At 44.7% G+C, this 15,266-nt stretch overlaps 2 protein-coding genes across 2 annotated transcripts; both read right to left on the bottom strand.

Annotated features, from left to right (window-relative positions):
• Positions 1-549: 549 nt before the first annotated feature.
• On the bottom strand, positions 550-4,286 carry LOC136367814 (transmembrane protein 238-like). The gene is made up of 2 exons (XM_066329605.1): positions 3,866-4,286; positions 550-1,117 (listed from the first exon to the last, which is right to left on the bottom strand). Exons 1-2 carry the CDS (start codon positions 4,249-4,251, stop codon positions 1,108-1,110), a joined length of 396 nt encoding a protein of 131 aa, XP_066185702.1. The 5' UTR covers positions 4,252-4,286; the 3' UTR covers positions 550-1,107.
• A 989-nt stretch (positions 4,287-5,275) lies between these two features.
• Positions 5,276-10,238, bottom strand: RSL1D1 (ribosomal L1 domain containing 1). The gene is made up of 9 exons (XM_066330314.1): positions 10,129-10,238; positions 9,754-9,893; positions 8,844-8,982; positions 8,104-8,252; positions 7,862-7,963; positions 7,195-7,288; positions 6,982-7,110; positions 6,045-6,251; positions 5,276-5,805 (listed from the first exon to the last, which is right to left on the bottom strand). Exons 1-9 carry the CDS (start codon positions 10,162-10,164, stop codon positions 5,467-5,469), a joined length of 1,335 nt encoding a protein of 444 aa, XP_066186411.1. The 5' UTR covers positions 10,165-10,238; the 3' UTR covers positions 5,276-5,466.
• Between the last annotated feature and the right edge of the window lie 5,028 nt (positions 10,239-15,266).

Raw genomic sequence — 15,266 nt, 5'->3', positions numbered from 1 at the left:
AGTAATTTTACATGAAAGCACTGAAAGATGTTTCAAGAGTTCACAAGGAAGTACAGCCACAGTGTTCTTGGCAAATATTTCCCTTAATTCCATCTCTAGTATTCAATAAGGTGTGGCACAGAACAATTGTGCATTGAAATTTTAAGACCTACCAGTATTTGCTGATGGTGGCATCAAACTCTTAGTGTTCAAAACCAGAAGATCTCCTGAGGAATTTCTCCACGCAATTTTATCATTAGCACAATTTTAGGTATCACTAGCATTAATATAAATATTTTCCCAGGTGTTGTTAAAAGTTTTATAAAGCCTTGGAGTACTTGTTAATCAACAGGGTTTCTTTTGGTCATGTTCCCTCCCTCGAATGCTTCAGCATTAGGAAAATGATTTCCAACCTCACTGGGCTAAAATGCCTCTTGCAAGAGTCATCCTATGACATCATTTGTAACTACAAAGAATGTATTTATATGCCAATATCACTGGTGTTATCTGTCTGCTTATAAACTCTCAGATTCTAGGTTATTTGAAAAAGCAACACAACTTCACAAGAGACACTGTAAATTGTGTATTTACACTATAAACAATTTCTACTACATTTGCAGCTTTGCATCAACAGTTTAATATAGGCATTTTAAAAGCACCCTTACAAACAAAAGTATTGCACTGGCATTATAAAAATTCACAGTAAGTTTAATTTCCAGACCTTGGTAAAAAACAGTGCAAGAGCTTTTCATTGTGCAAGAGCTTTTTATCCAAACCTTCCAGGTTATTAAAAATAATAATAATTAAACCAAAACAAACCCAACTATATGACAAGCTGCAGTGATTTTTCGATGAATCAGGTTCAATTTTTTTTTAGCTCTGACTTCTTAAAGAGATTTGGTGGGATCTCTTTTCACCATTTCAAAGCACATCCAGTCCAACACTGAAACAGGTGCATTTGGCAGAGATATGGCTCCACGTGTCCATTTTATGGTGAGTCCACAATGCTTGCAGAGATTATTCCATAATGAGAGAATCCTTTTTTTTTTTTTTTCAGTAGGGAATCTCTTTCCATAATTTGCAGCATTTCCCCCACTTTTTAGGGCAGTAATGTCAATAGTCGTGTCTTCAACATATCCTGAAATAACACATGAAGAAAAGGGTTACTCCAAAATAGTATTACAACAAATGGCCACATAACTCTAAACTGTTACTTAAGGTCAATCTTAAAAGTACTTTTCCTCATGTTTAACAGATCCATCAAGTCTCCAAGCCAGCCTTTTTATCTGTCCCATGTCAAGTAATCCCACACTTCAATTCCATAGCACGTGAGAGTTTGTTCTTTCTTTGCCTTGGGAGGCATGCACTTCATACTTCTCCCATAGTGACTTCTACAACACTTTATACTCTGCATCTCTTTTCAGGCTTGAGGATCCTAATCTGCTTGTTATTCCTTTAATGATTCTCTCAATTCCACATCACGAGAATTCACACCTTTCTCTACTATGTAATTTTTAAGATGGGAAAATCAGAACAACAGGTAGTGTTCCTTTCATAACTTCAAAAAGTTAATGCTCAAGAAGGCATCCAAAAGGCCAGTGAGGGGGTTTGGGGTTTTGTTTTTTGGTTGGTTTTGTTTGGTGGGTTAGATTTTGTTTGTTTTCTTTGCTTGTTGAGGGAGGGAGGTTTTAGTGTGTGGTAGGTTTTGGTTTTTTGTTTCAGAATGTGTATGCTTGTGGTGGTGTTTTTTTTCCTCCTCGTGCAGACAATATCTGCCCAAACATGTTCAACCCGTTTGGTTAAGTTCATAAATATCTCCTGATGGGGAGAGGATTTGGTCTATCAGCAAGGAATGATCTGATTCAGAGAGTTGTTTACGAGCAGGTCTAAGGTACTTTAGATGAACTTACTTCAAAAGGGAACTCTGTCTTTCAAGGTGAAACCATTTGTTATCCTTTGTTTCACCTTGCAAGTAAAATCATGGAGTTTATGTTCCAATCTGTAACATAACTGCTGGACACTCTGTTTTGGCTCCTTCTGAATTACATTACTGAAGTTTATTTACTGTAGCAACAGAAGCTGCCATTTACTTGGGATCTCTTGTACTAAATCACTCTCTATATATTTATATCTCTGTAAGACATACGAATCCGATTACAATCAAGAATAAGACTTGAAATATTTCGAGGTAATGGAAAACTTTCACTCCTAGGAGTTCATTACAACAGAATATCCATGTACACATATTGCACCTACAGAGATAGCAGATTATCTACTGAACTCAACACCTGCAATTGCCATGTTCTTTAGATGGAATGGTTCATTTATAAATGCAAATCTTTCCCTGCAAATATGGACCTGCCAATTTTAGACCCATTTCAGGAAAAAAAAAGAGGTCTGACTCATTTTCAACAGCCTGTTTTCTAATTGCAGGTGTAGTTAATAATAAACTAAAGAGCAGTAACAATCTTTGAAAGTTGTATTGTTCTGTTCTTTCCTGCCTCCTACAAGGTTTTTATTAAGCAATAATTATCTATACTCACTCTCTCTATTATTAAAACTTCCTCTCAAGAAAAAAATTGATTGCTTTCATGAAAGAAGATGATTTCCACGTGATTTTTTTCTCTAAATCAACAGTGTTTTCAGAACTCAGTTTCAAGGAGAAGCAGGAAAAGCTGATCATGTACATAGTGAATCAGAACAGTGAGACGTTTAGAATCACTGAACAGTTCAAACAGTACAAAACTGTGTTTACAGTTCCTTCGACAGAGGATTTTACATAGTGAAATGAAGCCTTGACTCTTCCCCACACAAATTTCAAGGCATTAAGCACGCTTTTCTTCCTGAATGAACATGCCACGTAAATAAAGGCACTAGGGATATTTTGAAAAGCTTCGTGTTCTTCAGCCACGCTTTGGAACTGGACCTAGAGACTTCCTTTACACATCGGATACTATCATATCTTTTCTAGCTTATTGAGGTTCAAGACAAGCAGTTTAACTGATTATTGCATTTATGAGTTTCAACCTCTTACCTACACCTCTGCCCCCAAGTTAAATTCAAATCAGCATTTCCCCTTTCTTGTTCTCCAATGAAGCAACATTTCAGGGTGCTCAGGGGTGGGCTTCCCCTCCCAGGAGCTCGTCTGGGGCGGTGGTTAATGGCCATTTCTGGCGGCGTTCGGTTGCTGTGAGGACCGCTTCAGAACGCCACGGTGCTGTGCTGCTCTCGGTTCCACCACGCTCCTGTGCCTTCACTCCTGCTCGCCTTTTCCGTTCTTAGACGGCTACAGAAGTGTCTTCCCTCCTTAATCCCATTTGCGCGCTCTTTCCCACTAGTCCTTTTTACCCCCTGAGCCCAGAAAGACACCCCACTACTTTTATTCTGAGAAGCGCCAGCTGCGAGCGGGTGTTTTAACACCGCAAGCGTTCCACCGAATCTCGGCCAAGGGAACCCAGGCTGCGGCCCCAGCCAAAGCCCCCGGCCGGCCTCCCCCGGCTGTGGCGGCTCTCACCTGCCGGGGCTCTCACCTGCCGGGGCTCTCACCTGCCGGGGCTCTCTCTCACCGGCCGGGGCTCTCTCTCACCGGCCGGGGCTCTCTCTCACCGGCCGGGGCTCTCTCTCACCGGCCGGGGCTCTCTCTCACCTGCCGGGGCTCTCACCCGCCGGGGCTCTCACCTGCCGGGGCTCTCTCTCACCCGCCGGGGCTCTCACCTGCCGGGGCTCTCTCTCACCCGCCGGGGCTCTCTCTCACCCGCCGGGGCTCTCTCTCACCCGCCGGGGCTCTCTCTCACCGGCCGGGGCTCTCTCTCACCGGCCGGGGCTCTCTCTCACCCGCCGGGGCTCTCTCTCACCGGCCGGGGCTCTCACCTGCCGGGGCTCTCACCTGCCGGGCTCGGCGCGGCGGCCGCGGCGCTCCGCGGTGCGCTGCAGCTCCATGTCGGCGGGCCGGGCCGGGCCGAGCGCGGCGCTGAGGCGGAGGCTGAAGCCGCTCACCAGCCGCCGCAGCAGCGTGTCCCCGCGGCCTTTGGGCAGCGACAGCCCCACGTCGTCCCGCAGCTCCTCGGGCGGCACTTCCAGGTTCCCCGCGTACCAGAACACCCACCAGATGAGGCTGAGGAAGATGCCGATGCCGCCCGCGTAGATGAGCAGGTCGGAGAAGAACACGTCGGCGAACACGCCGGCCAGCAGCACCGCCAGCCCCAGCGCGTCGAAGGCCAGCGCCAGCCAAAAGGCGGCCACGCAGCGGCCCAGCCCGCCCGGGGCCGCCATCGGGAGCGGCGCCACCGCCGCCTCGGGCCGCGCGCACCTGACGGGAGGCGGCGGCGGCGCCCACCTGAGGGCAGGGCCCGGCCGCGCCCTCCGGCCGCGGGCAGGTGCAGGACACGCCCCCCGCACACACCTGAGGGGAGGCGCAGGACACGCCCCCAGCACCTAAGGGGAGGCCCGGGACACGCCCCCCGCGCCTGAGGGGAGGCGCAGGACACGCCCCCCGCGCCTGAGGGGAGGTGCAGGACACGCCCCCCGCGCCTGAGGGAGGCGCAGGACACGCCCACACACCACACACCTGAGGGCACGGGCGGGCCGCGCTTTAAGCTCACGGGCGGGGATGGCGGGCACAGGCCGCCCTCAGCGGCCCCACAGAGCCCTCAGACCGCCGCCGTGGGGCTCTGGGGCCGGACCCACGGCCGTGGGGAGCTGAGGGCGCCCCGGGTTCGTTCCCGTGTGCAGAGGAGCCCCACACGTCCGGGCCGCGCTGTGAGCTCACGGGCGGGGATGGCGGGCACAGGCCGCCCTCAGCGGCCCCACAGAGCCCTCAGACCGCCGCCGTGAGGCCCCGGGGCCGAGCCACAGCCACTCACGGCCCCGGGGAGCTGAGGGCACCGGGAGGAGCGCCCGGGATCGTTCCCGGGCCCGCGGAGCTGCTCCGGCTGAGGCGGCGTCGCCCTGAAGGGAGGCACTTCAACAACCAACAGCCTAGGTAAAAATAGCTCAAAATTACACAATGCGGGGCTTGGTATCAGGCTGCTGATTTAAATATGAACCTGTCTTTATTGCATTGAACAATATTTTTAAAAACTAGCAGTTTTTTCAGCTTGAAAAGCACACATAGATTGCTGCTCTTGGCATGCACACTTCTTGCTTCAGAAAGACAGCAGATATTAAAATAATGAAAAATTATTATAATTAATTTCTAAGCTCTTTTTCCCTGGGATAGACCCCTTCTCTGCCCTTTTGACGCTTGAAAAATTTGAGTGTGTTTGGTTTGGGCCAGGAGGAGAGAAAAGATGATGGGGTGATTAAGACAGTGCATTTATTTGTACTAGCTTGTAAATTAGTAGGAAACCAACAAATCATTACAGATCTTGGTGACGAAAAAGCTCTTGGGCTCAGATTTTTTAAAGAAGGTATTTTACTTCATCAATAAACGTTTACTGAAAATACAGCACACAAGGATGATAGAAAATGTGTTACAGCAGACGAGGGTCACGCTGACTGCAGCACCTGCACCTTTCTGGGCTTCGCTTGTTTTGAACGGTTCCTGGCTGACCACATTGACTTGCCAGCTTTTGGTGTGGCAAAAGACTTGGCTTCAGGTTTTTTTGGAGTCTTTTTCACGTCTTTTTCTTTTATTCCTTCCTTTGGCTTGCTGGCCTGCTTGGCTTTTTTCTCTTTTGATGGTGTCTGCAAGTTTGCACACTCTTCTGTAACCTCAGGGTTTGATTTTGAAGTATCCAGCACTAGAGATGGTTTCTTTCTCTTTCTTCGGGGTGTTTTGCTTTTCTTGCCCACACTGTCATCTTTTCCTGGACTTGGTCCCATTTTCTGTATTTAACACAAACAAAAAATTACCATTCCACCCAAGAAACGTATTTCCTGTTTTTCAGGAAAAAGGATCAGTGAAAATCATTATAAATGACAAATACTTCCAATTGATCTGTGCCCTAGGCTACTTGAAGTGTTCTAACATATACTGTTCCCTAAGGAGCAATCAACAATTTAAACAGGTCAAAAATATTTTTTTTAACTGAAATGCAAGTTTCTCAGTATTATTCAACAATTACCTTCTGGTCAGCTGAGTTCACTGTTTGTATAGGCACCAGCTGTGGAATTTCTTCATCATCACAGTCACCTGGTTCTTGGACACCTTCCCCTTTTTCTTTTCTCACAGGCTCCTGGGTACCAGCAGCAGCTTTACTTTCTGCTGTCACAGTGCCCGGACTTGACTTCTGTTTTTTAGCTGTCTTCTTCACTTTCTTGGGTTTTGCCTTCTAGAATTAATCAGAAGCGCATCTCAGACAAATTCCCATACCACTTCTAAATGTATAATAATAGTTTTAATGTGGTTAAAAATCAGACGGTGTAGCAACATTAGAGACTCTTATTCAATAGACCTGGAGTAATCAACCACGTGTAAAATATGAAAAAATGCACTACATGCACAAGTTGATTATAAATAGCTCACAACTATATTAATGTCAACATTACAGTCTCAAAGTTGAATATTCATGCTCCAAATTAATTTCAGACAAATGGATATCAGCAGAACCCAGTACAAAGGAATAGCCAATTATTATTTTTTTAACAAGTATGACCTCCTCCTATATACACAAATATATGAGTCTGACAATTATTCAGATGCATAATCTGAATCCACATTTATGTTAATGAGTGCATTTTCAGGAGGCAAATACGGATAAACAATACAAGCAAAGCTCTAAGAATGAATCTCAGGTCCCCTGAGCTCAGGCCTAGAAACACTTTATTTATTTCCAGTTTGCTTTAAAACCTCCCTTTAAAAGGAAGTTTCCTGAACTTCATTATTATTACTGAGGATTTGAAGCACTGAGGCAGGAGTGTCTGACAGGTTTTAGCCACAAAAGCCTGGGATCAGCTGCTAATGCATTTAAACCCAACAGGACAATGCATAGAAGGAAGACAAAGAACTAGAACTAAATGTACCAATTTAATTCATGCAAAGTTTGAAGACATTTTGGTTACCTTTTCTTCTTTTTTCTTGAGAGATGGCTGTTTGTCCAGCTCATCCAGGTTGGAGATATTTGCATTAAATATTGGAAGTGCAACTGATTTACGCGTTTTGAGGTGAAGAATTTTTACATTTTTCCATTTCTGCAAAACCAAAACCAGTATATGATGTGAAAATAAGGCTGAAGTATGAAGCTATTTGCCTGTAATGCAGTCAATGAGCAGTACCTTTGGTAACTTGTCACCAATCACTTTTGCTGCTGCAATGACATTCTCAAGTATCTCATCCACTTTCATCCCAGTGTGACCGACGCGTGTTAGACTGAAAGAAGAACCATATAACAATTACACATGGGCAAATAAACTTATTTCAAGTTACTTGTTTAGTTTAGGCATACCTAGAAATTCAAAAAGCCCACTTATCTGCAGTTATCACAAAGGAGGGATGGCTACTGCAGAAATCTTCTGTGATAACAGTTAGAAGGGATTCACCTCTATTCATCTTTCCAAATTTGGATGTGCCTTACATTACAAAGCATTACTGCTAATTCAATCCTTTCAGATACACTATACATGAAAATAATCTTAGCAGAATATTTTGGAAATAGAAAAATATTATTAAATTAGATTAAAACTAAGATTGTACACTCTCTTTGACAGTGAGAAGTGTCTAGAAATTCCTTAGGTAAAAGGTAAAAGAGACAAACCCCCTCAACTTCAAAGTAGAACTACTAATTTAACTATACAGGTAAAGGTTCAAAATGCCCCCCATTTGGAAAGGTGACCTTTAACATCTTTTATTCACACATTAAAGGAATAAAAATAACTCACTTAAAATTCCTACAGTTCAGATAGAACCATCCTTCAAGTGATGGATTAATCTATTTGTACTTACTAACAACACCCTTTGTTGTTAACTGGGAGTATAGTCCCTTGGATGTATTTTTCTAGTTCCTTGGCAAGATTTTTGGCTTTCAGGTTTACAGATAAAGGTGCCCTAAAACAGAAAGGGAGAAGGGTAAAAAAAAAGGAAATAATTAGCAAACCCAAAAGAAAACAAATTTCTCCATTACTAAGAAGACTCTGGTCTTAAAAAAAGATAACGCCAAAATGGATTTCCAAAGTTTAAAGACCTACTTTTTCTTTTCATAGAAGTGTTTTCCTAGATGTGAAGGTAAAAGCCTTCTAATTCGGTCATCAGACAGAAAGAGATCAAAACTGTTCAGGAGGCGCCGCTTCGCTTCGAACATTTTATACTCCTTTTTGAGGGTTTTGTAAGAGATGATCTGCAACACAAGCACCAGTTTAGTCCCCACTGCTGGAAATGCAACCTGAAATGCTTTTCAGAATTGCACAGACTAAAGCTGCAGAACTGATAGTCCATCACAGGGCATTCTTTTAGAACGCTGAAGATAATCAGAAAGTATCCACCTCCTCCTGTTTTAAAGAATCAAACACTACGGATCTCTTGCATAGTAACTGCACATCACCAAACAGAAATGGAGTACACGAATAACATCAAAATCAAGGTTCAATATAACAAGTTGTTTTATAGTTTTATTGCTGGTGGCAGAAACAATCCAGCTGCAAAGGGCTCAAATATTCAAACGTTGTGAGTTTTCCCAGCTGGTTACTCAAATTTGGTGTTGAACATCTAGAAATTGTATCTGATTACTAAAACTCCTGCTTCAAACTGAAGAAATTATTCTGAGTAAACTTTGCATTTTAGAAACACCACAGCTCAAAAAAACCTGAAAAATCTTACTAGAGAACGTGAATACTAAACAGCAGAAAGGAACAACTACTTGTATTCTTTTTGGCAGTATAAAAGGAATGAACTCACAGTACTGTGTTATACCATAAAGGGCCTCCCTTACCCGGCTAACACTTCTGATCCCATTCCGGAGTAAAAGTTTCTTGTACAGATTTTCAGTCTGTTCTGCTGATAAATTTGGTTCATCCTTTGTGAACAGGCAAACCTCAGCTGTTTCTGGTCGAGTGCCATGGGGCAGTGGTCTACAATGAGAATATGAGTTGCATAAAGAATGTCTAACAAGAGAAAGAAGTTTTCCCCAAAACAAGGACTACACTGAGAGATAAATAGCCTTTAACAACACGGGGAAGTGCCTGCATTTAGACTCTGTTAGAAACTAAATATTCTCAGTGGAACCTACACTTGATAAGCACTGTAAAGTGAAATCACGGAATGCTGTGGCTCCAGGCAGACAGAAGGTGGAATCCTCTATCCTAGGGCCAGCAGCCCTCACTGCCGGCTCCCAGGAGGACCCTCCACGCTCCTCCCTTCATGCCACGGCTACATCCAGTCATCAGACAAAACTGTTACACCGCGGCCCTGATACACGGATGAAAACTTGATATATTCTCCGCTTTTCCATACAGCGCAGCTACAGTTTAAAAGAAGACTTCCAATTCATATTCAGATTTGGTTATCAAAAGAAAGAAGTCTTACTAATGATTGGGGGGTGGTGGGTCAAGACAGGGAAAGTGATTTTCTCAGGCTTAAGGACTGCAAGGCACATACCCTGTGACTGACAACAGAATCAGCATGCTCCGTGCAAAAGCCTGGAGCAGCCCAGCTTCGAGTTACATCTAGAGTGGGGGTAAAGCAGCGTTCTGGCCCGGCAGTTCTTAGTCACGGCAGGGAAGCTCCCAGGACAAGGCCGCGGCAGTCAAACTCCTTAATCTCAGAATCGGCGGAGTGCTCTTTTCCAAGCCAAAGAACACGAGCAACCCCCGTAACCACGCGGCCGAGTATCAATGTCTTACATTTTGATGACTTTTGACTCCTGCGGGACCTTCCACACCGTCACCAGCATATGGACGCCCTCACCCTCATTGAGGAGCAGCTCGTCTCCCTTGGCCTTCTTTCTGGCAAAAGCCACGAGAGCCTCCACCGCCTTCTTCACCTGCAACGGCACCACAACGGCACAGCCGCAGGTCAAGCCCGGCCTGGCCGCGCTCCGGGAGTTCCCGGCCGGCAGACCCCGGCAGCGCTCCGGGAGGTCCCGGCCGGTTCCCCTCAGTCCCAGGGAGCGCTCCGGGAGTGCCCGGCCGGCTCCCCGCAGCCCCCGGGAGCGCTCCGGGAGTGCCCGGCCGGCTCCCCGCAGCCCCCGGGAGCTCCCGGCCGGCTCCCCGCAGTACCTGGGCACGGTCCAGGCGCTCCTTCCCGCTCGCCATGGTACCGCCGGCGCCACGTGCGCCCGCTGCGCCTGCGTGAGCGCCGCCTTCCGGGGCACGGCGGGGCCCGTCCGGGGCGGGGCCGAGCGGAGGGGCGTGGTCAAACAGGGGCGGGGCCTGCTGGAGGGGCGGGGCCTGGAGCCGCCGTGCGGTCGGTACCGGCGCTCCTCCTCGGTGCGCTCCCCGTGTGCGGAGGGCACCGGACAGGGACCGGACAGGGCCCGTCCTGTGCTCGCCGGCAGCTTTGTCCCGGCAGGGTCGCGGGCTAGCCGGCCTAGGAGCAGAGTGCCGGAGGCCGTCAGTCCGTCCGTCCACCCTGCTTCGGCCCCTCCTGCTCCGGAGGTCAGGCACGATTGTACCGTGTCCTCACGGTGAAAAACGTTTTGTCGCATTCTCCGTTGTATTGATGGTACTGTCCCGGTCCAAGCCCGGCTGCTGCTGGCCGCCTTCGCTGCCAGGGCCGGCTCGTGTTCAGCGCCCTGTGCCCCGGGCGCTTTGCAGCAGAGCTGTTCCCAGCCAGTCATTTCCAAACCTCTGCTGCCGCAAGGGGCTGCTCCTTCCCTGATGCAGGTTTGCGTTTGCGTTTTTTGACTGTTGACGGGTTTGTGTTGCCGAGTCTTCCCAGCCCATCCCGGTCCCTCTCTTCGTGAGGGTAGTGATGGATCCCAAGCTTGATGCCCCCTGCAAACTTGGCTTCAGGTCACTGTTAGAGACACTAAATAGAACATGTCCCGGGATAAATCCCAGCGGTAAATCCCGTTTGTTACTGGCCCTCAGGTGGAGAACAAGCCATTAGCTCTGCCCTCCAAGCCCTGTTACCTCAACAGTTGTGACCCATCTCGTGGGCCACCCGTCATGTTCAGGAAGAACTGAACAGGTTCTTCAGATTCCCTCTTTGAGCACTGTCCCTGAATTTACTTCCTGTGTTTTTGTCCTTTGCTGTCCTAAGTTCCCTGTTTAGCCAGGCCAGTCTCTGACAGATCTTGTTTTGCTGAGTTTCAGGAGGAACAGTTTGTACGATTGGAGAAGGTTGTCCTTAAAGACCTGCTGCCGGATTTCCTGAGCTCCTTTGCCCTTCCGAGCTGCGTCCCCTGGGATCCTGCCCCACTGCTGCTCTGAAAAACCGCAGTGTCTCATGGAGTCAGGGGACAGAATCCTGCTCCTCATTCTCCTCATACACTCCGTCTTGAACTGGCTGTTCCCAGGTCACTGCCACCACTGGTTATCAAACCATTTCTGCCTCATCTGTGACTAATAAAGGCAGAACTGCTGCAGCTCCTGTTCACTTTAGAGATGCATCGACTGGCTACATGGAAATAGCTTAATTGTGGAATGCTTATTCCACTGAGCTCCATGCTGGATAAATACATAGTTCTGAAATAAAATCTAGCCTGGAATTATTTTGCTCTCATTCTCAGAGTGCTGTGTGTGCCCTGGCAGCTTTGGGTTGTCTGCACTCATCACACGTGTAAGCTGCTCCCTGGGTAACACAGCTATGCATAACCAGGGCTTAAATACACATGAAATTAGGAGTCTTAGTCATTCACTCTTCTCTAGATGTTTTTTCCCTGCTCTTTGCCTTCCTATGTATGGTTTTATTCCTTCTCATCAGATGTCTTCCTACCAAATTTTTTGCTCCATCAGTGTGGCCAGTGCAAAGAGAATCTAAAATACTCTGGTTTCTTGGCAAGCTGCTTTATGGAGTGGTTTATGTTTTCTTTCTGCTGTTAGTGTTCTTGGAGCAATGGTGGAACAGTTGATGGCATCAAGACTTATCCAGACTTAGGAAAGAACTATACAGACATACACTGATCTTAAAGAGTGAAAAAGAAAACCCTGGAAAATGAAAATTTTCTTTTCTTATTGTGTTATTTGAACAAAACCAAACCAAATCAAAACCAAAAAAGAAACTGGCTAAGAAAAAGGAAAGCTGTCCTTTGTTGCCTTGTTGTATGAAATACTGAGCAGAGAAATTTCTGAAGGTGAGGAACACACAGTGTAGCCAGGGAGGGCAGACTCATTAAAACCTTCTCAGTACTGTTGGAGTTTCTGTATGTGATACTACCTGTGGTGCTGCACATTCTGATAATTGTATTAGCCTTGCTTCTGCCTTTGCACATTTTAGGGCAGCCTCATTTTCATAAAACATCAACATATTAATGTGACATGTTAGAATAGAAAAAATCAGCTGACTGGAACATCTCTGTGAAAGTGAGCCAGGCCAGTCTTGTAAGATGTGATTGAGCAGCATGTTTGAAGTCTGACTTTACTGGGTCAGTATAGAATTAATAGGATAAAACTGAAGGAACTATTATTAGAGACTCAAATTTGAATTTTTCACCTATCAGGCTCATCCAAGTACATTCTTCAGAACAATTTTTGGTCTTACATGACTAAATTTTACCAGATGTGGTTTAACTGGCTTAGTCTAGTAATTTTCTCTTGAAAGGCACTTGGGCATAGCTAACAGAGCTGTCATAGAAAAATTAATCTGTGAATAAGAAATATTTCAGCTTAATATAGAATGCAATGAATATAAACTATAAAAGAGTGCACTTTTAATTTAGCAATGTGATAAATTTACAGTTACTCCTACCAGGAAATCAGGGTTTTTTACCTTTATCAGTGTTATTGCTGTACACTGTCCTGCTGTAGCTCTCAGTTTAACTTCTTGGTTTATGAAAGTATGTCGTTTTCTTTAAGTCATTAGTGTCAATTATTTAAATCCCGATTGAAAATAATTGTGAGACATTCTACCTCATTACTTATTTAAGATGTTTCTTTATATGCCTAATTTTATACTTTCACACAGCAAAAGGCTTGTACAAGATGCAATTATTTCTGCTGTAAAGAGATCCTTGAGGTTTAAGGTTATTTAAGTTTCAAGTTTAAGGTTGTTTCAGTTTCAAGTTTCACCTTTTTGTCACCCAACAGTTCATCTGTCATGTCTCTTCTTACTCTTACTGAGAGGTAGGTGGACTTTTTCGAGTGTATGAACTGACTGGAGATGTAGAAAAATTTACATTGGAAGGAAAGGCAATGAAAGGATATGGATTATCCAAAGTTACACATACATACACAGACAACAGGTTTTGGGTTTGTTAGCATAAACTTCTATTTTATATTAAGACTAGAAGCCTTTCTAGTATTTCTTCAGAGGAAAAGTTGTGTCTTGTCAGGTTTATAGTGAGATAAAACAAACACAAGGAAAGAAAAAGGTTCACAATAGAAAGGCTTCAGCAGTAACTCCAGTTTTGTTGGTGTATTTTTCTGTACCAAATCCTCTATAGGGAATACAAAACCAGCAGAATAAGTTAGAGCCTTTAAGTACCAGTTCAGGAATAAAACATCATTTGCTTTAACAGCACCAATTCCACAGTCTGCAGTACAAACCAAAAAGCCAGAGTGATACAGATCCAATACCTGGGACATTGAAACAATCTTTTCTTCTTAGGTAACATTCAGTAATAAACACATAAAAACGCATTTCTCATCATGAACATGATTTTTAAATATATAGACAGGTGCCATGAGTAGTCTAAAATAGAGCTTCTTCACTGAGCAATTTGCACTGGGCTTTTTATGCCACTGAAAAAAATCTGGAGAGGGGCATAAAAATTGCAATCAGCAAATACCCCAGTGGGTAAACCTCCTTAAAACAGCTGTTTCCCTTACAACACTGTAACACCATCATCATCAGCTTGCTGTTCAGGAATACAATTTACTACAGAATAAGTGTTTCCTGAACTGGTGTCATCACGTTTGTGGATCAGTTCCTGGCTGATAAGATAACCAAAGCAGCTGGAATGGTTTCATGCAGACATTGATGGCAATGTCACTCAACTGAGCACTGCACCCATTCCTCCAACTACTGTGCTTTACTTCTTGGAGCTTGCAGAAACAAGGAATTATTTTCCTGCTGCCAAATGATTAGTACTGCTGCACATTCGGATTTTTTTTTTCATTTAGTATTTGTTACTATACCAAGGTTTTCATCCAAGGCCTTACAAGGTCTTAATTTATAGAATAATAATGTTTTTATAAGCTCCATCATGGCTGGGCACACACACTGAGCACTCATCAGGCCTACACTACAAACTGTGGCTGACAATCAGAGAGAAAGGTGTGATCCTCACAGTACCACAGTGCAAATGCCATTACACTGAGGGAAAAATCCCAACTCAATCTCTCCTTTTTGCTCAGAGTTTTGCTCTGAGTTAAAGCTCTGCCATGGGAATATCCTGCAGTATCCCACACAAAGTTACCCTGGCAGTGCTCCTGAGGGTGCTGTATCTTCAATTTCTTCAATTCAACTTTTATTTCCTCTTTTTTATCCCCCCCCCCTTCCTTTCAACTGTTGTGGTTGCACAGCTCCTTTATTTTTGTTTCATCTTCAAAGCAGTGTACCACATTTGCACAAAAGGAAGTATTCAAAATGGTCATTTAAAAAAGTTTATTACATCAGTGAATCAGCAAATAGTATTTATTTCCAACAAAGCCACATTATCTTTTTCTCTTCTTTCATCTAGATTGAGCTGTATTTAATAGTAGCAAAAATGGGACTATAAAATGTAGAATGGAGATGAAATGAGAAAGTGGAGCTGTAATCTGAGGACTATTCAAATACAATGTACTTCCAGCTCTTCTACCCCAAATGCAGCCAATTCATGTACATTTCTGCCTTACATTTTCATATATTTGCTATAGAATGCAAATATTTTGTACCCAAATCAAAACCTCCTACAGGACAGGAATATCTTTAATTGCATAATGTGGATTCTGTCAATGAATCTGTAATAACACAGCCTCTCCCTTGACAGACAAGGTGACATGAACTGGAATGATGCAAATGGTAATCAAATGCACTAGATGGGATGAATAATGGAAATACTCAGACTTTCTGTGGACTGATACTCCAACCCAGCAGGTGATTATTCAGTTTGATATTAAATACTCAGTCCAGCCTCCAAATAATGAAGGTTTAAAATCCCACGTTAAGTTTGCTCAACAGTGGAAAACTGATGCTGGAGCATCCTGTAGTCTTCAGAAACACTTCAATGCCTTTAAAAAAATGTTTTAAAGGACCTAACAATTTAGGAATC

Source organism: Sylvia atricapilla, chromosome 15 (assembly GCF_009819655.1).
Source record: "Sylvia atricapilla isolate bSylAtr1 chromosome 15, bSylAtr1.pri, whole genome shotgun sequence".
In the NCBI taxonomy this organism is placed as follows: domain Eukaryota; kingdom Metazoa; phylum Chordata; class Aves; order Passeriformes; family Sylviidae; genus Sylvia; species Sylvia atricapilla.
This window is presented reverse-complemented; position numbering and strand designations above follow the sequence as displayed.

Excerpts from the sequence above, each read along its gene's own strand:
- LOC136367814 (XM_066329605.1), bottom strand. The coding sequence starts at position 4,251 with ATGGCGGCCCCGGGCGGGCTGGGCCGCTGCGTGGCCGCCTTTTGGCTG.
- RSL1D1 (XM_066330314.1), bottom strand. The coding sequence starts at position 10,164 with ATGGCGAGCGGGAAGGAGCGCCTGGACCGTGCCCAG. Across the intron at positions 8,253-8,843 it reads GGATCAGAAGTGTTAGCCGG|ATCATCTCTTACAAAACCCT; the intron begins GTAAGGGAGGCC and ends CTTGTGTTGCAG. Across the intron at positions 7,964-8,103 it reads CACTTCTATGAAAAGAAAAA|GGCACCTTTATCTGTAAACC; the intron begins GTAGGTCTTTAA and ends TTTCTGTTTTAG.